Source organism: Gnatocerus cornutus, chromosome 3 (assembly GCF_029298725.1).
Source record: "Gnatocerus cornutus isolate USDA-ARS CGAHR chromosome 3, icGnaCorn1.1, whole genome shotgun sequence".
Lineage (NCBI taxonomy): Eukaryota > Metazoa > Arthropoda > Insecta > Coleoptera > Tenebrionidae > Gnatocerus > Gnatocerus cornutus.
In genome coordinates, this window is record NC_142235.1 from 18,500,689 (window position 1) to 18,523,149 (window position 22,461).

The window sequence follows — 22,461 nt, forward strand, 5'->3', positions numbered from 1 at the left end:
CGTTTCCCCCATTTGTCATCTATCCCCCAAACACCACATTTTCATCCCCAATAAAAATAAATACAACAAAACAAAAAAGTATCGCAAGACGCACGACAGTAAACGACCCCCAACCCCCCCATCCCAGTTTCCATAAGGGTTGCTACCCTCCACCCTTATTTTGACCCGAATTCGCGCTCGTCGTGGCCTACAAGGGATGCGGCGACACGCAAAACGAGACTCTTTCGGCACTTTCCGGCGCGTTGGGGCAGGTCAGGGCCGGCTTGATTGTACGGAAAATGACGTATTGTTTTCGAATCGGCGATTGGGAGCGGGGGCGGAAGATTGCGGTTCCGGCGCAATTTCCGGGACCCTTCAAAGTGATAACAAAATTAATTAAAAAAAATCGCGTTGATCACATTCAAGCCACTTAAAAAATTATTGGAGGCGCATTGATCACATTCAAACCACTTAAAAAAAATATTGTGGTCGCGTTGATCACATTCAAGCCACTTAAAAAAATATTGTGACCGCAGCGATCACATTAAGCCACTTTAAAAAAAATAGTGCTATATTGCAAAATTGAGTTAAAACCAAAATTTCGAATTAATCCAAAATTTTCTAAAATTTCATATTTTTTCATAAGTTTCGGCTCTTGTTCTTAAAAGCAAAATTTGACAATCGTTTATCACATTGAAACCACTTAAAAAATTATTATGGCCGCATTGATCACATTCAAGCCACTTAAAAAAATATTATGGGGGCATTGACCACATTCAAGCCACTTAAAAAAATATTATGCCCGCAGTGATCACATTCAAGCCACTTAAAAAAATATTATGCCCACAGTGATCACATTTGAGCCATTTTTTAAAAAGAAATTCGGTTATATTGGAAAATTTAGTTAAAACCAAAATTTCTAATTAATCCAAAATTTTCAAAAATTTTAATTTTTTACAATTTTCGTTTCTTGTTCTTAACTTGAGCAAACTTGCCAGAAAAAAAAAAAACACAATCACGTGGCCACATTGAAGCCACTTTTTGAAATAAGTTAAACATGAGACACTCTGTATATACCAAGTAGAAAAAAAAATTCCGTGGCGCGTTTCTCGTCCCCTTTCAAATCGTCTTCAAGAATAATTAATGACCCCGTCGAAGCAGCGAGCTCCCCCGACGCGGTCCGCCCCCAGCGCCGCCGCCGACACGATGCGATCTCCGTCGACCGCCCCCGAAATAATGATCTGCTTCTCCTTTAGTCGGGGATGCTGGATGGTGTCCGTGAGGGTGTGTGATTCCGCGTCCATCTCGAGTGTAGAATTCCGCCCCCGCAGTGACCGCCGCCCCCATAATGTGCATCACGTGAGCGGCGATGTCTTGGGAGAGCCTCAACTCGCACGACTTCATCAGGTAGTGGTATCAACCCCCGACGTCTCGACGTCGTCCGCCGTCCCCGAACTGACTGTGCGCTTGCAGTGGCGGCGTGAGCCACCAGCTGAGTGCCACTCGCCTGTTGTCTTCCCCAGACGGGTCGCGGCATCCCTTGGACGGGTTGGAGCAGGTATGGCCTTGGAACGACTCGTATTCGAGTCTGCATCGGGATACGTACACGGAGGTGCGGACCCCCAGGCCACCCCTGTTCACGTGGGGGTGTTTTCGAGCGTGCAGGGCGCGGATTTACCACAGCATCGCCAAGAGGAAGGTGAGAGGGTTGGGGTCTTGGGGTTGGGCGATTGGTGAATGTGTGTGTAGGTTGAGCAGGGGGTGAAGTTGTACAACCAGCACAAGCAGCAGCAGGCGGTGAGGAAGTGGAAGTCTGCGTTGAATGCCATCAGGAAGAGGGAGGATAAGTTCATTCTATTGGGGTATTTGTGTCAGGCGTACATGGACTGGGGCAAGTACAGGTGAGACACTGCAGTTTACCCAGTTATCTTTCCCCAAACTTACCAATTATTACTACCACCTAATTAATTAGTAATTAGTAAATCGATATCATATAATCTTGGATTAATTTAATTCCGAACCGTCCTGTCTTGCCTTCATCCTAATCTTGACTAATTGTGCGATCAGATTTAGATTAATGACAACTGAAATAATTCGTCTCGGGTTTTGACAGATGACAAATCCGTACCAACACTATAAATAATTGGATACTAATTAATTATTCTACATTGCAAACTTACAAAAATTTGAACGCTTTGATTAAAAACTGACTTTTCCTTACTAAACTGGACTAATTATACCACTACTTTTGGTTTCTTTTGTCTCAATTTGGACTAATTTTTAGAATTATATATTAATTCGAAATTAATCAATCTAAAAATTGTCCATTCTTGGTACTGAATTGTGTAAAAGACAAAAAAATATCAAACTAGTTACGAAATATTACTGATAATTAATTATTAAACAATTAAAAATGTATGAAAACTAATTTTGAGTCATTTTGCTCAAAACAAATATCCCAAACGTTTCAGTAAAATTATTCAATTCCAAATAAAAGTAATTTGAGTAGACGGAGATTGAAATCTGACTTTTTTACTAGTTTTGACCAATTATACCACTGTTTTTGCTTTCTTTTGTCTTAATTTGCACTATTTTATACAATTTAATGTTAGTTCGTAATTAATTAGTCCAAAAATTGTCTATTCTTTGCACAGAATTGTCTAAACATCAAAGAGAAAAAACAACAAACTAGTTTCCAAATATCAGTGATAATTAATTAGTAAATAACTAAATTGTACGAAAACTAATTTCGACTAATTTTGATCAGAAGAAATTCCAGTAAAATTTTCTAATTCCAAAGAAAATTAATTTCTGAGTAGATGGAGATTAAAATCTAACTTTTTCTTACTAGTTTTAATTAATTATACCACTACTTTTGGTTTCTTTTGTCTAAATTTGGACTAATTTGTAGAATTATACTTTAATTCGTAATTAATTAGTCCAAAAATTGTCTATTCTTAGTACTGAATTGTGTAAAAGACACAAACATAACAAACTAGTTACAAAACGTAGCGATAATTAATTAGTTAACAATTAAAAATTTTGACTAATTTTGACTAATTTTGCTCAAAACAAATAATATCCCAAACGTTTCAGTAAAATTATTCAATTCCAAAGAAAATTAATTACTGAGTAGACTGAGATTAAATCTGACTTTTCCTTTTTAGTTTTGACTATGTAATAATACCACTAGTTTTGGTTTCTTTTGTCTTACTTTGCAGTAATTTGTACAATTTTATTTTAATTCGTAATTAATTAGTCGCTAAATTGTCTATGCTTTGCACAGAATTGCATAAACAGCACAAAAGAGAAAAAAAAACAGCAAACTAGTTACCAAATATCAGTGATAATTAATTAGTAAGTAATTAAAATTGTACGAAAACTAATTTCGACTAATTTTGCTCAGAAGAAATTCCAGTAAAATTTTCCAATTAAAATTAATTACTTAGTAGACAGACACTTGATTATCTGCTAATTTCGCAAAATAATTTACGTAAATAATTAGTAAAAATTAGTACATGAATAAATTATGTCCTAATTAATTTGGATTTATTTGTAAATATAATTTTGGGATTTACTAGACAGAAAAACGTCACATCCATAATTAGAAATACTAATTTAAACAAATTGATTAATTAGGTGCAAAATTGGTAAGAAAATGAAAATATATTCGGCGCCGCCACTAATTAAGAATTAATGAAAACTCGAAAATAATGAACTCAAATTAATCCAAAGAACCGCTCCACCCTCCCAAAGCGCCCTTTCCACCCCCTGCCAATCTGCTAATATTTATTCAGCTCGCAAACCCCCATTTACTCAATCTCCAAAAAACAAAATCTCGCTTTTCCATTTTTCCACCCCCAGAAAGACTTTCATAAATTCAGTTTTAACAACTTGTGCAACTTTTTTCGCGGCCATTTTCATGAAAAAACGAACAGAGTGACATTCGCGTCGCCCGGAAAAATTCCGGTTCCGAATCCATCTATTCGAGCTTAATGGTGTGTAGGGGCGGAAAAATCAACCCCTAACCTTCCCTCACATAAAAAGTCCCGACGGTCCTTTAAGAAAGCCACGACCGCATCGATGATGTTGCCCAATATCGGGGTGCATCGACCTTTGCTGACCCATTTCAAGTTTGGGGGTGGGAATTAATCAAAGACGCGCAGTGTTGTGCCTACTCGAATCGGTTTTTTCGTCAAGATGGCGGGTGACTACCCTAAAGAGCGATTTATTCGAAAAACAAGCATAAAGTTTCAATTTTTACAACCCTTCGGCTCAGCGAGTTGGAAAGAATTAAGAGTTTCAACATGCAGCCACTTTGTCACCCTTGACGGATGAGCTTCTTCGGTGGTAAATACCACAATGGGGGTGGTAAAACGCTTCAATTAGAATTATTAATGTTGCACTATCAACACCCCCGCGAATTAATCTGAATAAGTAAGAGGGTGGGAAATGGAGGGTGAGACATCAATCGCAATGAAGGGTTGATTTTTAACTGGAGTTAATTAGTAGTGACTAGAAATAATCCCAAGTAAAAATCCGTTTCACCCGCCCCCCAAGAAAGCCCCGAAATTAAATCACCCTTTCGCCGCGCTCATCTGAAATGCAAATCGCGAAACAAAGCCAGTAGTCCACCCTTAACGCAATAAAGTCCGGATTCTCACCGGCCAAAGTTGTCATTCCGACAAATTCAACCCTTATTTCCATCCCTTTGTCGTTCTTTTTTTTGTAGGGACGCTCTGGAATACGCCCATCGACAGCTTTTTATCAGCGAAGAACTAGACAACCCCAACATGAGGGCGGAATCTTATCTCAGCCTAGCAAGGGCGCACCAACGGCTAGGAGGTCTGGAAAGGTATGTGAGTTATTGCCAGTTTGGGGGTTGTTTCAGGGACGGAGTTAAATCGGTTTGTTGGGTTTACCCGGCGCCTCCACCATTTTTGAGCCCCCGTTCTGAAATTCCGATTTTTTCTCGCCGCCCCCGGCGTTGGGGACGTCCCGGAAATTAACCAAACTTTTCCCAAAAAGCGCGCAACGATAAATCACTAGACATCTCCGGAAACTTAGTCATTGTCCCTTAACTAATTTAGTTGAGGGATGCCTAGATTAGCATAAACGGCTTCTTTTCGATTCGGTCTTTATGATTAATGGATTTTAGGCAAGTTTTTGCACAGTCTAGCTCTTGTTAACGCGTCTCGCGGATTTTAATTAATTAAAAGAGATTTATAAGCGGAAACGAGAAGTTTTTAACGTCGTTCGCTCGCAACAAAGTGACAGAAAATCGGGTTTTTAGAATGAAGTGCCAAATTACCTACAACTTGACAGAGTTGAAGAGACAAAATTCAGAAATTTTGATTTCCAAAAATATACAAAATTTTATATACAAGTTTTTATACTTCATTGATCAAATTTTGGAGAGATTACTACTTCAGACTCGTTTATCAACTGTGTCCAATTACAAATTGATTGAGTTGAAACGACTAAATTTAGATATTTTGATTTCCAAAAATTTCCAAAATTTTCTATTAAAATTCGTAACTTTGGAAGTTTTCATACTTTATTGTTCACATTTGGAGACACTACTACTTTGACCTCGCTTATCCACTGTACTAAATTTCAAATTGATTGAATAAAAGAGACAGAATTTAGAAAATTTTAATTCCAAAAATTTTCCAAAATTTTGTATTCAATTTCGTAACTTTCGAAGTTTTTATACTTCATTGATTAAATTTTGGAAAAATTACTACTTCAGACTCGTTTATCAACTGTGCCCAATTACAAATTGATTGAGTTGAAACGACCAAATTTAGAAATTTTGATTTCCCAAAATGTCCATAATTTTGTATAAAAATTTGTAACTTTGATAGTTTTTATAATTAATTGATGAAGTTTTGGTGAAATTTCTACTTTAGACTCGTTTATCAACTGTGCCCAATTATAAATTGATTGAGTAGAAACGACCAAATTTAGAAATTTTGATTTCCAAAAAATTCCAAAATTTTCTATTAAAATTCGTAACTTTGGAAGTTTTCATAGTTTATTGTTCAAAATTGGAAAAACTGCTAATTCGACCTGGTTTATCCACTGTGCCAAATTTCAAATTGAGTAAAAGAAACAGATTTTGAAATTTTTATTTCCAAAAATTTTCAAAATTTTGTATTCAATTTCGAAACTTTGGAAGTTTTTATTCATCATCGATGAAATTTTTAAATATTACTATTCTGACTGAGTTATCAACTGTGCCCAATTACAAATTGATTGAGTTAAATAGACCAAATTTAGAAATTTTGCTTTCCAAAAGTTTTCAAAATTTTCTATTAAAATTCGTAACTTTGGAAGTTTTCATACTTTATTGTTCAAATTTGGAGAGACTACTATTTCGACTTCGTTTATCCACTGTGCCAAATTTCAAATTGATTGAATCGAAGAGACAGAATTTAGACATTTTTATGTCCAAAAATTTTCAAAATTTTGTATTCAATTTCGTAACTTTTAAAGTATTTACTCTTCATCGATGAAATTTGGAGAGATTATTATTTCTCACTTATTAAAACTGAGGCAAATTACAAATTGATTGAGTTGAAAACGTCAAATTTAGAAATTTTAATTTCCAAAAATTTACAAAATTTTCTATTAAAATTCGTAACTTTGGAAGTTTTCATACTTTATTGTTCAAATTTGGAGAGACTACTATTTCGACTTCGTTTATCCACTGTGCCAAATTTCAAATTGATTGAGTAGAAGAGACAGAATTTAGAAGTTTTTATTTCCAAAAATTTTCAAAATTTTGTATTCAATTTCGGAACTTTGGAAGTTTTCATTCTTCATCGATGAAATTTGAAGAGATTACTATTTCTAACTGATTTATTAACTGTGGCAAATTACAAATTGATTGAGTTGAAAAGACCAAATTTAGAAATTTTGAATTACAAAAATTTACAAAATTTTATATAAAAATTCGTAACTTTGGAAGTTTTCATACTTTATTGTTTAAATTTAGAGAGACTGCTACTTCGACCTAACTTATCCACTGTGCCAAATTTCAAATTGATTGAGTAGAAGAGACAGAATTTAGAAGTTTTTATTTCCAAAAATTTTCAAAATTTTGTATTCAATTTCGGAACTTTGGAAGTTTTCATTCTTCATCGATGAAATTTGAAGAGATTACTATTTCTAACTGATTTATTGACTGTGGCAAATTACAAATTGATTGAGTTGAAAAGACCAAATGTAGAAATTTTGAATTACAAAAATTTACAAAATTTTATATAAAAATTCGTAACTTTCGTAGTTTTTATACATTCATTAATCAAATTTGGAGAGGTAACTACTTCAGACTCGTTTATCAACTGTACCCAATTACAAATTAATTGAGTTTAAGAGACAGAATTTAGAAATTTGGATATCCAAAAATGTTCAAAATTTTATATAAAAATTTGTAACTTTAAAAGTTTTTATACTTTATTCACGAAATTTTGCGAGATTACTACATATTTTTAACTCGTTTATCAAGTTTGCCAAATTACAACTTGATTGAGTAGAAGAAACAGAATTTAGAAATTTTGATTTTCAAAATGTACAAAATTTTATATAAAAATTCGTAACTTTGGAAGTTTTCATACTTTATTGTTCAAATTTGGAGAGACTACTATTTCGGCTTCGTTTATCCACTGTGCCAAATTTCAGATTGATTGAGTGGAAGAGACAGAATTTAAAAATTATGATTTTCAAAAATGTTCAAAATTTTGGATTCAATTTCGTAACTTTGAAAGTTTTCATCCTTCATGATGAAATTTGGAGAGATTACTACTTTCGACCGAATTATTAACTGTGGCAAATTACAAATGGGTTGAGTTGAAAAGACCAAATTTAGAAATTTTGATTTCCAAAAATTTCCAAAATTTTCTATTAAAATTTGTAACTTTGAAAGTTTTTATATTTAACTTTTGTAAGATTATTAAATATTTCTGCGAGAAGTTTTTAACGTCGTTCGCTCGAAACAAAATGACAGTAAATCGGATTTTTAGAATGAAGGCTTAGCTCGCTTCGCTCGCCTCCAGAGTCAGTAAGAACAAAACCTGTTGCCTTTTTCAGACGCTCCGAATTCCTGGAAAGATTTCTTCATCCGACAACTTTGATTAAACTTTAAATGAAAAAAACAAACAATAACTTCCACTCTATTTACAAACTCCCATTTCTCTTTGTAATAAACTCGAGCCCACTTAAAACCTCTCTCTAAAAAAATCACGTGACACGCATTAAACCCTCGAATCCCTTTTTCCAGAGGCATCAAGTGACGAATTCGGTCACAATAAAACCGTGAATTGTGCTCAAAACTCGATTATTGCATTTTCCCTGTTACGCTGTGACCTTAAGTCAACAAATCTCGAAGAACTCCGGGCGGGGAAAAGTTTAAAGGTCGCCGGAGTTCCCGGAATGACCGCATTTCTAATCCGGACTAATGTAGCTTCACAGTAATGCTAAATGTTATGTAAGACAGTTGTAAACGATCATTTTTATGTCAGTCGAAAGTTTCGCAGACAGATTTGCGTGGCATAAATTTTCAACTAGGACTCTTGAAATTATTGATCGCACTTGCAAGATGTATAAAGGGCAATTAAATTTTGATGAGACGGCGGTTTTTATAACCGAGGGAATTTTACGGGGTCTATCTGCTGACGTCTTGGAGTAAATTTACGATGTTTTGCATCCACGAGGAAAATAACTTTTCAATATTAAGGGAAATAAGAGCAATAATTTAAATAGAAACTGAAGTTTTACGGTTGATCGCATTTTATTCATCGCAACTAGTCCACTCTGCCCCGCTCTGATACGCTGAGTGGAGAAAACAGAATTTACAAATTTAGATATCCAAAAATGTTCAAAAATTTTGTAAAAGAAATTGTAACTTTAAAAGTTTTTATACTTTATTCACGAAATTTCGCGAGATTACTATTTCTAACTCGTTTATCAAGTGTGCCAAATTACAACTTGATCGAGTAGAAAAGACAGAATTTTGAAATTTTATTTTCAAGAAAGTACAAAATTTTCTATTAAAATTCGTAACTTTGGAAGTTTTTATACTTTATTGTTCAAATTTGGAGAGACTACTCCTTTGACCTCATTAATCCACTGTGTCAAATTTTAAATTGATTGAGTAGAAGAGACAGAATTTAAAAATTTTACAAAAAAAAATGTACAAAATTTTATATTAAAATTCGTAACTTTAGAAGTTTTTGACACTTTGTCGATGAAATTTGGCGACGTTACTATTTCTGACCCCTTTATCAAGTGTGCCAAATTACAACTTGATTGAGTAGAAGAGACAAAATTTAGAAATTTTCATTTCCAAAAATTTTCAAAATTTTGTATTCAATTGCATAACTTTGGAAGTTTTTATTCTTCATCGATGAAATTTGAAGAGATTAGTACTTCTGACTAATTTATTAATTAATTACAAATGGATTGAGTTGAAAAGACCAAATTTAGAAACTTTGATTTCCAAAAATTTACAAAATTTTCTGTTAAAATTTGTAACTTTGGAAATTTTCATTATTTATTGTTCAAATTGGGAGAGATTACTACTTCGACCTCGTTTATCCACTGTGTCAAATTTCAAATTGATTGAGTGGAGGAAACAGAATTTACAAATTTAGAAATCCAAAAATGTTCAAAAATTTTGTATAAAAATTTGTAACTTTAAAAGTTTCCATACGTCATCGATGAAATTTAGGAAAGTTACTACTTTAGACTTGATTATCAACTTTGCCAAATCACAAATTGATTGAGTGGAAGAGACAGAATTTATAAATTTAGATTTCCAAAAATTTTCAAAACTTTGTATAAAAATTTGTAACTTTAAAATTTTTATACTTTATTCACCAAATTTCGCGAGATTACTATTTCTAACTCGTTTATCAAGTGTGCCAAATTACAACTTGATCGAGTAGAAGAGACAGAATTTTGAAATTTTTATTTTCAAAAATGTACAAAATTTTATATTAAAATTCGTAACTTTAGAAGTTTTTGACACTTTGTCGATGAAATTTGGCGACGTTACTATTTCTGACCCCTTTATCAAGTGTGCCAAATTATAACTTGATTGAGTAGAAGAGACAAAATTTAGAAATTTTCATTTCCAAAAATTTTCAAAATTTTGTATTCAATTGCATAACTTTGGAAGTTTTTATTCTTCATCGATGAAATTTGAAGAGATTACTACTTCTGACTAATTTATTAATTAATTACAAATGGATTGAGTTGAAAAGACCAAATTTAGAAACTTTGATTTCCAAAAATTTTCAAAATTTTCTGTTAAAATTCGTAACTTTGGAAATTTTCATTATTTATTGTTCAAATTGGGAGAGATTACTACTTCGACCTCGTTTATATACTGTGTCAAATTTCAAATTGATTGAGTGGAGGAAACAGAATTTACAAATTTAGAAATCCAAAAATGTTCAAAAATTTTGAATAAAAATTTGTAACTTTAAAAGTTTCCATACGTCATCGATGAAATTTAGGAAAGTAACTACTTTAGACTTGATTATCAACTTTGCCAATTCACAAATTGATTGAGTGGAAGAGACAGAATTTATAAATTTAGATTTCCAAAAATTTTCAAAACTTTGTATAAAAATTTGTAACTTTAAAATTTTTTATACTTTATTCACCAAATTTCGCGAGATTACTATTTCTAACTCGTTTATCAAGTGTGCCAAATTACAACTTGATCGAGTAGAAAAGACAGAATTTTGAAATTTTATTTTCAAGAAAGTACAAAATTTTCTATTAAAATTCGTAACTTTGGAAGTTTTTATACTTTATTGTTCAAATTTGGAGAGACTACTCCTTTGACCTCATTAATCCACTGTGTCAAATTTTAAATTGATTGAGTAGAAGAGACAGAATTTAAAAATTTTACAAAAAAAAAATGTACAAAATTTTATATTAAAATTCGTAACTTTAGAAGTTTTTGACACTTTGTCGATGAAATTTGGCGACGTTACTATTTCTGACCCCTTTATCAAGTGTGCCAAATTACAACTTGATTGAGTAGAAGAGACAAAATTTAGAAATTTTCATTTCCAAAAATTTTCAAAATTTTGTATTCAATTGCATAACTTTGGAAGTTTTTATTCTTCATCGATGAAATTTGAAGAGATTACTACTTCTGACTAATTTATTAATTAATTACAAATGGATTGAGTTGAAAAGACCAAATTTAGAAACTTTGATTTCCAAAAATTTACAAAATTTTCTGTTAAAATTTGTAACTTTAGAAATTTTCATTATTTATTGTTCAAATTGGGAGAGATTACTACTTCGACCTCGTTTATCCACTGTGTCAAATTTCAAATTGATTGAGTGGAGGAAACAGAATTTACAAATTTAGAAATCCAAAAATGTTCAAAAATTTTGTATAAAAATTTGTAACTTTAAAAGTTTCCATACGTCATCGATGAAATTTAGGAAAGTTACTACTTTAGACTTGATTATCAACTTTGCCAAATCACAAATTGATTGAGTGGAAGAGACAGAATTTATAAATTTAGATTTCCAAAAATTTTCAAAACTTTGTATAAAAATTTGTAACTTTAAAATTTTTATACTTTATTCACCAAATTTCGCGAGATTACTATTTCTAACTCGTTTATCAAGTGTGCCAAATTACAACTTGATCGAGTAAAAGAGACAGAATTTTGAAATTTTTATTTTCAAAAATGTACAAAATTTTCTATTAAAATTCGTAACTTTGGAAGTTTTTATACTTTGCCGATGAAATTTGTGGATGTTACTATTTCTGACCCATTTATGAAGTGTACCAAATTACAAATTGATTAAGTAGAAGAGACTGAATTTAAAAATTTTTATTTCCAAAAATTTTCAAAATTTTTTGTTCAATTTCGTAACTTTGGAAGTTTTCATTCTTCATCGATGAAATTTGGAGAGATTACTATTTCTGACTGATTTATTAACTGTGGCAAATTACAAACTGATTGAGTTGAAAAGACCAAATTTAGGCATTTTGATTTCCAAAATTTGCAAAATTTTATATAAAAATTCGTAACTTTGGAAGTTTTTATACTTTGTCGATGAAATTTGGGGACGTTACTATTTCTGACCCCTTCATCAAGTGTGCCAAATTACAACTTGATTAAGTAGAAGAGACAAAATTTAGAAATTTTCATTTCCAAAAATTTTCAAAATTTTGTATTCAATTGCGTAACTTTCGAAGTTTTTATACTTTATTGATCAAATTTGTGAATAGTTGTTGTTTGTTTTTTAGTGGGTAGTTGTTTTTTTTACTTTTTTTGTTTTTCTTTTTTCGTTCCCTCACAGTTTTGCGCCGTAAAAGTTTTGTTTAGTTGTTGTAGTTTTATTCATCGCATTTCAACAGTCATTTACGCACCAAGAGCCCGCACCGCGAAATTTCCTCCCTAGAGGAAGAGCTCCACTTTTTAACCGTTTTTTTAGAGCTTTGGCCTACGCCCGCCACTCCTTGTACAACGAATGCGAGCAATGCACCACCGCCGGCCACGTCCACCTCACCGTGGGCTCCGTTTACCTGGAGCTAGCAGGTTTCAACAAAGCCTTGGACAGTTTCCAGCACGCCCACAGGATAGCCCAGGCTGTCCACGACCCCGCTTTAGAACTCCAAGTGTACGTCGGTCTTTCAGAGCTCTTCAGTCGCCTCCAAGACGCCGACAAAAGCGCGAAATACGCTTCTAAGGCCTACGATCTCTCGCGGTCTTTACAATTAGGCGACTTAAATTCGAGACATCACCGCGCGGCGTTGCTGCAAATGGCCTCGGCGTTGAGGAAGCAAGGGGAGTTGGGGGACGCCCATGATTACTGCTCGGTAAAAAAATTATACTCATGGAGGTGGTTTACAAGATGAGTTGCAGGAGGCCACCAGGCTGGCGTTGGTGTCGGGGGATCAAGCGACCTATGCGAGGAGTATTAGGATCATGGGCGACATCTACAGAAAGAAATCGGATATTAATGTAAGATTGGCTTATAGTCGGAGTTTGACTAAACCCCTGGAATTTTAGAAAGCGTTCAGACAGTACGAAACCGCCATGGGCTCGGCGGCGGCGATGGGCGACCGCGTCATCCAGATGGAGTCGATGGATGGAGCGGCACGCTGTCTGGAAGCGCTCCGACTCCAGCACAAAATCTGCAACTGCCGACCATTAGAATTCAACACAAGACTGTTAGAAGTAGCTAGTTCTGTCGGTGCTAAAGTAGTCCAAACTCCCCAACTAACTTCACATTTCTTTCATTTTTCTTTGTAGCTATTGGTGCGAACGGTGCGAATGCGACTTTCACGCATCTACCACGCCCTGGGGGACGAAGACCAAAAACTGCATCATGAGAGGGTTGCGTTTCGGTTGCAACAAGACCTCGATTTGATGTGTGGGGGCTGTGGGTCTCCCTACGGCCTCGAAAGTGATTCGCTTGAAGCTCTGCCATGCGCTCATATCTTACATGCAAGGTAAGACGGGGAAAAGTGGACTTTTTTCTACCCGTTTTTGGTCTTTTGGCACACAACTTTGGAAGTTTTCTTGTGTTATCGTTGAAATTTGGGGAGGTTATTACTTCTGACTCGACTTATAACTGTGCCAAATTACAAATTGATTGAGTTAAAGGCACAGAATTTAAAAATTTTAAATTTTAACTTTCGATAATCTGTAAAATTTTGTATAAAAATTTGTAACGTTGGAGGTTTTTATATTTTATCATTGAAAGTTTGAGAGATTACTATTTCTAGTTCGTTTATCTAGTATGCCAAATTACAACTTGATAGAGTTAAAGAGACAGAATTTAGAAATTTTGATTTTCAAAAATATACAAAATTTTGTATAATAATGTGTAATTTTGGTTAAGTTTTCATACTTATCGATGAAATTTGGCGAGGTTATAATTTCTGACTTCTTTATCAACTGTGTCAAATTACAAATAAATTGAGTGGAGAAAACAGAATTTACAAATTTTGATTTTTCCAAAAATGTTTAAAAATTTTGTATTCAATTTCGTAACTTTGGAAGTTTTCATTCTTTATCGATGAAATTTGAAGAGATTACTATTTCTGACTGATTTATTAACTGTGGCAAATTACAAACTAATCAAGTTGAAAAGACCAAATTTAGAAATTTTGATTTCCAAAAATTTACAAAATTTTTGATTAAAATTTATAACTTTGGAAAATTTCATACTTTATTGGTCAAATTTAGAGAAACTACTACTTCGACCTCGTTTATCCACTGTGCCAAATTTCAAATTGATTGAATCGAAGAGACAGAATTTAGACATTTTTATGTCCAAAAATTTTCAAAATTTTGTATTCAATTTCGTAACTTTTAAAGTATTTACTCTTCATCGATGAAATTTGGAGAGATTACTATTTCTCACTTATTAAAACTGAGGCAAATTACAAATTGATGCAGTTGAAAACGTCAAATTTAGAAATTTTGAATTACAAAAATTTACAAAATTTTATATAAAAATTTGTAACTTTAAAAGTTTTAATACTTTATTCACGAAATTTTGGGAGATTACTACATATTTTTAACTCGTTTATCAAGTTTGCCAAATTACAACTTGATTGAGTAGAAGAAACAGAATTTAGAAATTTTGATTTGCAAAATGTACAAAATTTTCTATTAAAATTCGTAACTTTGGAAGTTTTTATACTTTTTCGATGAAATTTGAGGAGGTTACTATTTCTGGTCCGTTTATCAAGCGTCCCAAATTACAACCTGATTGAGTAAAAGAAACAGAATTTTAAAAATTCTATTTCCAAAAATTTTCAAAATTTTGTGGTTAATTTCGTAACTTTGGAATTTTTAATTCTTCAGCGATGAAATTTAGAAAGATTACTATTTCTGACTAATCTATTAACTGTGACAAATAACAAATTGATTGAGTTCAACAGTCCAAAATTAAGAAATTTTGATTTCTGAAAATTTTAAAAATTTATATAAAAATTTGTAACTTTCGAAGTTTTTATACTTCATTGGTCAAATTTTGGAGAGGTTACTACTTCAGACTCGTTTATCAACTGTGCCCAATTACAAATTGATTGAGTTGAAACGAACAAATTTAGAAATTTTGATTTACAAAAATTTACAAAATTTTCTATTAAAATTACTACTTCGACCTCGTTTATTATCTACTGTGCCAAATTTCAAATTGATTGAGCGAAAGAGACAAAATTTAGAAATTTTTATTTCCAAAAATGTTCAAAATTTTATATAAAAATTTGTAACTTTGATAGATTTTATACACGAAATTTTACGAGATTGCTACATATTTCAAACTCGTTTATCAAGTGTGCTAAATTACAACTTGATAGAGTTTGAAAGACAGAATTTAAAAATTTTGATTTTCAAAAATTTACAAAATTTTCTATTAAAATTCGTATCTTTCGAAATTTTCATACTCCATCGATAAAATTTGACGACATTGCTACTTCTGACTCGTTTACCAAGTGTGCCATATTTCAATTTGAGTTGAAACGTCCGAATTTAGAAATTGAGATTTCCAAAAACCTACAAATCTCGCTTTTTTTTTCAGATGTGCCTACGACCTGTTCAGACGAAGCAAAAAGAAGAAACGATCGTGTCCCGAATGCGATCGGACCAGTTCTAGACTCTATTTAAACTGTACAGAATACAATCCCTCGTACAGTCCGGTGCCACTTTCCGTGTGTTCCTCGGACAGCCACTGTACGTCGCATCAAGCCACGAGTTCAGTCTAGCTTTGTTAATCAAAATTGCTCATTTCGTAAAGTCTGACTTTGTTCTTTTCCACCGTTGTACAATCATCCAGCGAACAATCATCACACATCTTTAGTACTAGATTCTGGTAGAGTTAGGACTTATTGTAGGTGTTAAAATTCTATTGGAAAATGACGCACTCTTCTACCACTGCACTTCTATGAACTTGATATTTTCAAATGTAGATTAGGCGGTTTCTTTCCAGTCCGAATATCATTATATCACGTGTCAGGAAAACGGACGAGTTTGTGTAAATATGAGATTTTTATTGTAAATATTATTATTATTGTATATAAGATAATTTAATCAAATTATACGGATTATGCGATTTTATGCAATTATTTTCGTCCCCACAAAAACGGAACACAATGCAAGGCTACAATTAATTGATTTCGTAATTTAGTGGTTTCAATGTGATCTTTTTTTTTCAAGGAAGCGTAGTTATTTAATAGGTTATCATTTGTTTTATGGAATGACACGACTATTCCGAAGTAATTAATTTTATCGCGCTGTTAAGTCGATTACAAAGACCTTTTCGTCTGACCGCTCGTTGTGATTATATTTGCTGTTGAATCTCTAAATTATTATTATTACAGAGTAACCTTGACGTGTCGTATTACTCAGGAACAGTAACATTTCAATTAACAAGGTTGCACTGAACCAGGTGCTCCGCGGATTGCCAAATATAAAAAAAAAAATAGAAATTTCAAAATTTTCACCTTCTACTTGAACAGCAAAATTTAAAATTTGCTTAAAATCAGCAAAATCAGCAAAAAGTGTGGTTTTGAGGCTATATTTTTAAAGTAGAGATTAAAATGCATAAAATAATGAAGTTTTACAAAGATTAAACGGTTAAATATGGAAAAATTGGCTAAAATGTGCTTGAAATCCGCAAAATTCATCGAAAAATCAACTAAATTTGATGCTAAATGCCGATTTTCTCTATAAAGAAGCGGTGTTTGAGACGGTATTCGCAAATTATTAATCGAAATTCATAAAATAATAAAGTTATACAAAGATACAACGGTTAAAAACTAGAGATATCGGCTAAAATGTGCTTGAAATCCGCATAATTTGTCGAAAAATCAACTAAATTTGATGCTAAATGACAATTTTCTCGATAAAGGTTCGGTTTTGAGGCTGTATTTGCAAAGTAGAGATTAAAATAACTAAAATAATAAAGTTTTACAAAGATTCAACGGTTAAATATGAAGAAATCGGCTAAAATGTGCAAAATTCGTCGAAAAGCAACTACATTTGATGCTAAGAGACGATTTTTTCCATAAAGAAGCAATTTTGAAGCTGTATTCGAAAAATAGTGAAGTTGTACAATGATGCAACAGTTAAATCTAGAGAAATCGGCCAAAATGTCCTTGAATTCCGCAAAAATCAAATAAATTGGATGCTAAATGGCGATTTTTCTCTATAAAAGTGCGATTTTGAGGCTGTATTTGCAAAGCAGAGATTGAAATGCATAGAATAATAAAGTTTTACAAAGATTTAACGGTTAAATATATAAAAATCGGCTAAAATGTCCTTGAAATCAGCAAAATTTGTCGAAAAATCTACTAGATTTGAAACTAAATGACGATGTTCTTTAAAAATGTATCTATATTTAATATCAAACCTTAGTGAGGTCCAAAGGTTGATCCTGGCCCGAAATTTGGGACTGTACCCAAAAACTGTGTCGAGGAATGTACTTGATAGGGATATTTTTATACACCAAAAGTTGCCGACATGCATGGCAGCATTTTGACAGGAACGTCAAAATTTGTAAACATTGATGAGACATTTACATTTCGCGTTGGAATAACATTAAAAACTGTTGAATTCTTCCGAAAATATGAGGTTATTGCATTAAAAATTGGGATGGTTTTTAAATAAGTGGTTTCTTTGTTTGTTATTAACAGTGAAGTAATAGAATCTCGCCGACTAGCAGTTTACTATTGTGTTTTTGAAACACGAATGTTTAATCACCTAATTAAAGGATTAAAGAGGACAAGAGAAGTGATGCAAGTGAAACTAGAATGAAATCTTAACCGAAATCTTGGCCTACTCGTCCACAAAGAAGTAGAAAATTCAAAATTTGATAACTCTAACATTAACCACTCTAGTTGGAAACTGTTTGATTTTACTTCATGAATGTTTGCAACCGTACTGCATTTGCGTAAATTCAGCACACATTATTAACTTTATGACCAAATGCCCTACTATGTCAAACTCTGAAGGAATCTTCAAACTCTGTCAAAATTGTTGTCAAAGGCAAACACCACTTTTCTTGTAGTTTACAAATAATAAGCATAAAGCAAAGATGTCAATTTTATCTCTAAACCCAGCTACAAATCAGTTTTTGCTCCAAAAGTTTCTTCACACACGTTACTCTTACTGCATTGATGTGCAAAATGATAAATATAATGAAATCTTGAAATCATTAATCTGATATAATCTTGCCCCAAAAAGCCTATGGATGAGTTTAGGGCGTACCTCTTTGTATTAGATGTAACAGATGTAACCTATCATTGCGAAGTCTTCAATGGCAGCTTATGCACCGGTCCAGTGTAAGAAAGGACCGGTATCTCTTTTTTAGTGTTTTGCCAACTACTTTCAATTCACAGTGCAGTTTTTAAGAACCAGCGAAGTTCATAAATTTAAGTTTGTAGGTTAGTGTAAACAAATCCATTTTGACATATTGACGTTTGACACGATATCCCCCTCTTCTTCAAAACACCCCAATTAGTACCAACTTTAATGAATTTTACTAACACAATACAATACACTGGTCATTCATGTATACTAGTTAACACTAAAATGGGGGCCACACTATCAATTGGTATGACATATAGCATCAAAGGTGGCTGTGAAACTCCTGTCATTTCCTATTTGCCGCTTCGTTTTCATAGTGCATATAACTATGTGAAAAAAGATTGAAAATGTCACTTCCGTCAACATTTTAATTAGTGTTATGTGTCAAAGTTTTAGATTTTTAGTCTTCAAACTTCAACTAGAACAGTTTTTTCCCTAAAACTTCCTTTTTTCTTTAGATTGAGGTTAACTACAACTGTCAATAAAAAAATCCAAACCCACATTTGAACCGAGCGGTCATTTCATAGCCAGCCTTGATGCAACGATCACGTTGCACAAAAAGTGTGCGTTGCCTTTAATTCCGAATTCAAAGAATTCGAGATAACGGAAAATCACCGATTTAAATGAGTTTCAACTCTAAGCCGATCGTGTCACAAATCTGACCTTGTCGCAGCTAATCTAAAGTACAACGTAAACAATTCAGTACAGCACAAATATCCTCGATATCTATTTAATTTAAAACTGAAAGTCACCTTCGTCAGTTACCAACGCGAGCTCCTGCGAAGATGTCGAGAAAAATAGGAATTGTTGGCAGGTGAGTTTTGGGGTTATACGTCATTCCGGCGCTAAATTCAAACACTTTCAGTGGGTTGATCGGGCGCTCCTGGGCGATGCTCTTCGCCAGTGTGGGCTACCAAGTCACCATCTACGACATCGAGCCCAAACAGATCGAATCTGCTTTGCAAGACATCGAGACGCAGCTGAAGCAGCTGGAGAAGAACGGACTTCTGAGGGGGAAGCTCACCGCGGCGCAGCAATTCGCGTGTATTAAAGGTGGGTGCTAAGGCTCGGTTACGTTCATTTTACGTAGAATTTCACGAGGAATCCAAAAACCTGAGTTTCGGTCAAATTGGCCAACAAATAAACTAGTTATGGCCGTTCTTATTTTTGGATTTTTGCATTTTCGAATTTTCGGTTTTCTCCAAATATTTCAACCCCGATATCTCCGAAACTAAAAGAAATAAATTGAAACAGTTTGCGCCATCGTCTTTCTACATAAGAATCAAGTGTTATCTCGATTTTTAAAAATTTTAAAAATTATATTTTCGACCAAGACTTAATTTGTCGATATTTCGCTTATTTTTGGAGCAATTCACTTTTTCTAAAAGAGAATACATTGTTGGTTTTCGTTTCCATGAGCAATTTTCTTCGAATAAAATTCTCTTCCGCCGAACTGTGAGGTATTTTATCTTATTTTCAGGCACCACCAGCTTGCCGGAGGCGGTCAAAGACGCCGTCCTCATCCAAGAGTGCATCCCGGAAAACCTCGACCTCAAGAGAAAAGTGTGGAAAAGCGTCGATGACCTCGCTGGTCCCACCACTATCTTCTCCAGTTCCACCTCGACGTTTCTCCCGTCGCTGTTTTCCGACCACTTGAAGAACAAGTACTTGACTGATTACCAATCTTGCGGTCACTCAACTGTTGTTTTTGTAGGAAAAACTTCGTAGTGTCGCACCCTGTGAACCCTCCTTACTACGTCCCTTTGGTGGAAGTGGTGCCAGCACCATGGACCGATCCAGCGGTGGCGAAGAAGACCCGCGCCATAATGGAGGAGATTGGTCAAACCCCCGTTTCGCTCTCCAAAGAAGTGAATGGTTTCGTGGTCAATCGTCTTCAGTACGCTCTTTTGAACGAGACGTGGAATTTGGTGGCTGATGGTATCCTGGATGTTAAAGACATCGATAAGGTGATGTCCGACGGTTTGGGGATGCGGTACGCCTTCTTGGGGCCCTTGGAAACCACCCATTTGAACGCCGAAGGCTTCGTTGATTATTGTAACAAGTACAGTAACACCATCTTCGGGGTGAGTAAGGACTTCAAGCCTCTTCAGAAGTGGGAGGGCCCCCTTGTCAACGAAATCGCGAAACAACTAGAGAACCAAGTCCCCCTAGAGAAACTACAGGAGCGCAGGCAATGGAGGGATCTAGCTCTCACCAAACTGAGCCAATTAAAAAAATCGCTGTAAAACTCCGTAATAAAACGTTTTATTTTCAGATGTTTTTTCATATAAACAATTAAATTAAACAGTCTCCTGAACTGGGGGTTCGTACCCTTCAGGTCTGTCTACTTTGGAACCAGCCTCTCCCGGTTCTCCGGCTCCTCCTTTCCCGCCATCCCCGTGCAATTCCAAGAGCTTGGAAAGCTCAAATCGGGGCTTCTTCAATACTTTCACTTTGCGAATGTACACATCGTGGAGAGGGTAGATGCCTTGGCAAGCCTTCTCGATGTCTTTCGCGATGGAATCGGGGAGGAGTTTGTTGACGACTTCCTTCAAGTCACTGCCGGTGATGTCGCGGGTGATGATTTCCACCATCTTCTTGCGGATCCCGCGCACCTAATGCGAGTTTGTTAGATTTGTTCCCACTGTGGGGGTTCGGGGGTGGAATAGGAGCGATCAGAAGTGGTATATATAGGGAATCTGATTCTCATCAGGGTGCGTCAATGCGAGCTGAGTGGATCATCATTCTAATTCTACTTTTTGGGTTTCACAATACTTCGTTCTTGCGACTAATTTAAAAAAAAACGCAGTGATCTGTACCGCTACGACTCGGTGTGTCTGTCTGTTCTTTGAAAAAAAAAAACGTCCCAATAAGTTAATTTTTAAGGAAGTTTTTTTTGGGTTGAGAAAAAAAATTTGAAAAAATTCCGAAAACTGTTTTTCATAGGGTAGAAAAAAGATGAAAAACTTTCAGCCAAATCGAAAAGTGGTTGATTTGGCATGGAATACCCCATAGAAATTCGAGTTTTTCCGAAGTTGTAACGCCGCACAAATTGTACAACCCAAAAAGTCAAAGCTAGGAATAGGAATGCTGCCAACCTGAAATTTACCTGGGTATGCTGAGCATAACACGTCTTCCTCTGTGACAACTGGTCCTTATTGGTGAATCCAATGCAGAAAACCCTCAATAGGTACCCATCAGTAGTCTTCACGTCAGCAGAAGCTTCAATCAAAGTCTGCCACTTCTTGACCATCGATCTAAGTTTGTCAGTGGTCAAATCCATACCATGGAAATTCGTCAGGACATTCCTACCTAAAAGTTACCAAGGTTACTCTCACGAAATCACTAGTAAAAACTAGATAAAAGAACGAAAAATCAGTTTGAATTTTAGGGAACAAATTCTCAACATGGGTTGTTCAATGCGAGCTAGGTAGACTCATCATAATAATAAGACAAAAATTCGAACAAACTGAATGAAAAGTACCTTGAACATCCTCAGCGATGAGCCTGAACTTCCTGAAGGAGCGTTCCGCGTCGTTATCATTCTGAAGATCGGCCAAAGAGACTTCAAAGACTCGCGCTTTGAGCCCCTCGGATGCTATCCTAGTACCTTGGGTACGATTTACTAGAGTCTTGCCCACCTGTCTCAGGGCGAACATGGATGGGGCTTTCACATCGTACCAGTCCTTGCGGGTGAAAGGGTCCACACTAAAAACAACATAACCTCAAATTACAACATGCTCAAATCAAGACACTGCAACTAAAACGAAGAAAAACTGACTCAAAGTTAAGACAGTTGACTACACAAGTCGGTGTTTTGTAAATATTGTTTGCAAAAACACGATTTTGTGGTGGCGGCATGGACATAAGTCCGGTTTTTTCACGATCATCCTCGCAAAAATCGGCATTTTTTCAATGGAACATTATGCGAGACACGTTAAGGGATAAAAATAAATGTAGATTTTTTACTTACATCTTCTTTTTAACTCCCTTTTTGCCTCCTTTGGAAAGGCCCTTATTTTTACCGACTGCCATCTTGGACTGCCACACGAAAAGAGAAGTGACAGTTGTCAAAGACGCGTGACCACACTTGCGGGAGTAAAATCACTAAAAATCT

At 34.6% G+C, this 22,461-nt stretch overlaps 3 protein-coding genes across 4 annotated transcripts; 2 read left to right on the forward strand and 1 right to left on the reverse strand.

Moving 5' to 3' along the window:
• Positions 1-1,266: 1,266 nt before the first annotated feature.
• LOC148177753 (43 kDa receptor-associated protein of the synapse homolog) lies at positions 1,267-16,018 on the forward strand. 2 transcript variants are annotated; one of them, XM_088032717.1, is made up of 9 exons: positions 1,267-1,389; positions 1,453-1,678; positions 1,729-1,880; positions 4,712-4,834; positions 12,457-12,841; positions 12,888-12,986; positions 13,035-13,226; positions 13,278-13,477; positions 15,559-16,018. In XM_088032717.1, exons 1-9 carry the CDS (start codon positions 1,349-1,351, stop codon positions 15,740-15,742), a joined length of 1,602 nt encoding a protein of 533 aa, XP_087888843.1. In that variant the 5' UTR covers positions 1,267-1,348; the 3' UTR covers positions 15,743-16,018. The 2 variants fall into 2 exon arrangements, with proteins under 2 accessions (XP_087888843.1, XP_087888844.1); XM_088032718.1 differs by having other exon boundaries at positions 1,267-1,386.
• A 2,839-nt stretch (positions 16,019-18,857) lies between these two features.
• Had1 (beta Hydroxy acid dehydrogenase 1) lies at positions 18,858-20,618 on the forward strand. The gene is made up of 4 exons (XM_088032385.1): positions 18,858-19,158; positions 19,210-19,397; positions 19,825-20,008; positions 20,059-20,618. Exons 1-4 carry the CDS (start codon positions 19,130-19,132, stop codon positions 20,588-20,590), a joined length of 933 nt encoding a protein of 310 aa, XP_087888511.1. The 5' UTR covers positions 18,858-19,129; the 3' UTR covers positions 20,591-20,618.
• On the reverse strand, positions 20,594-22,441 carry RpS3A (ribosomal protein S3A). Its single transcript, XM_088032387.1, has 4 exons — positions 22,318-22,441; positions 21,829-22,052; positions 21,454-21,656; positions 20,594-20,959 (listed from the first exon to the last, which is right to left on the reverse strand). The coding sequence occupies exons 1-4, from the start codon at positions 22,377-22,379 to the stop codon at positions 20,645-20,647; spliced, it is 804 nt and encodes a 267-aa protein (XP_087888513.1). The 5' UTR covers positions 22,380-22,441; the 3' UTR covers positions 20,594-20,644.
• Positions 22,442-22,461: the final 20 nt, after the last annotated feature.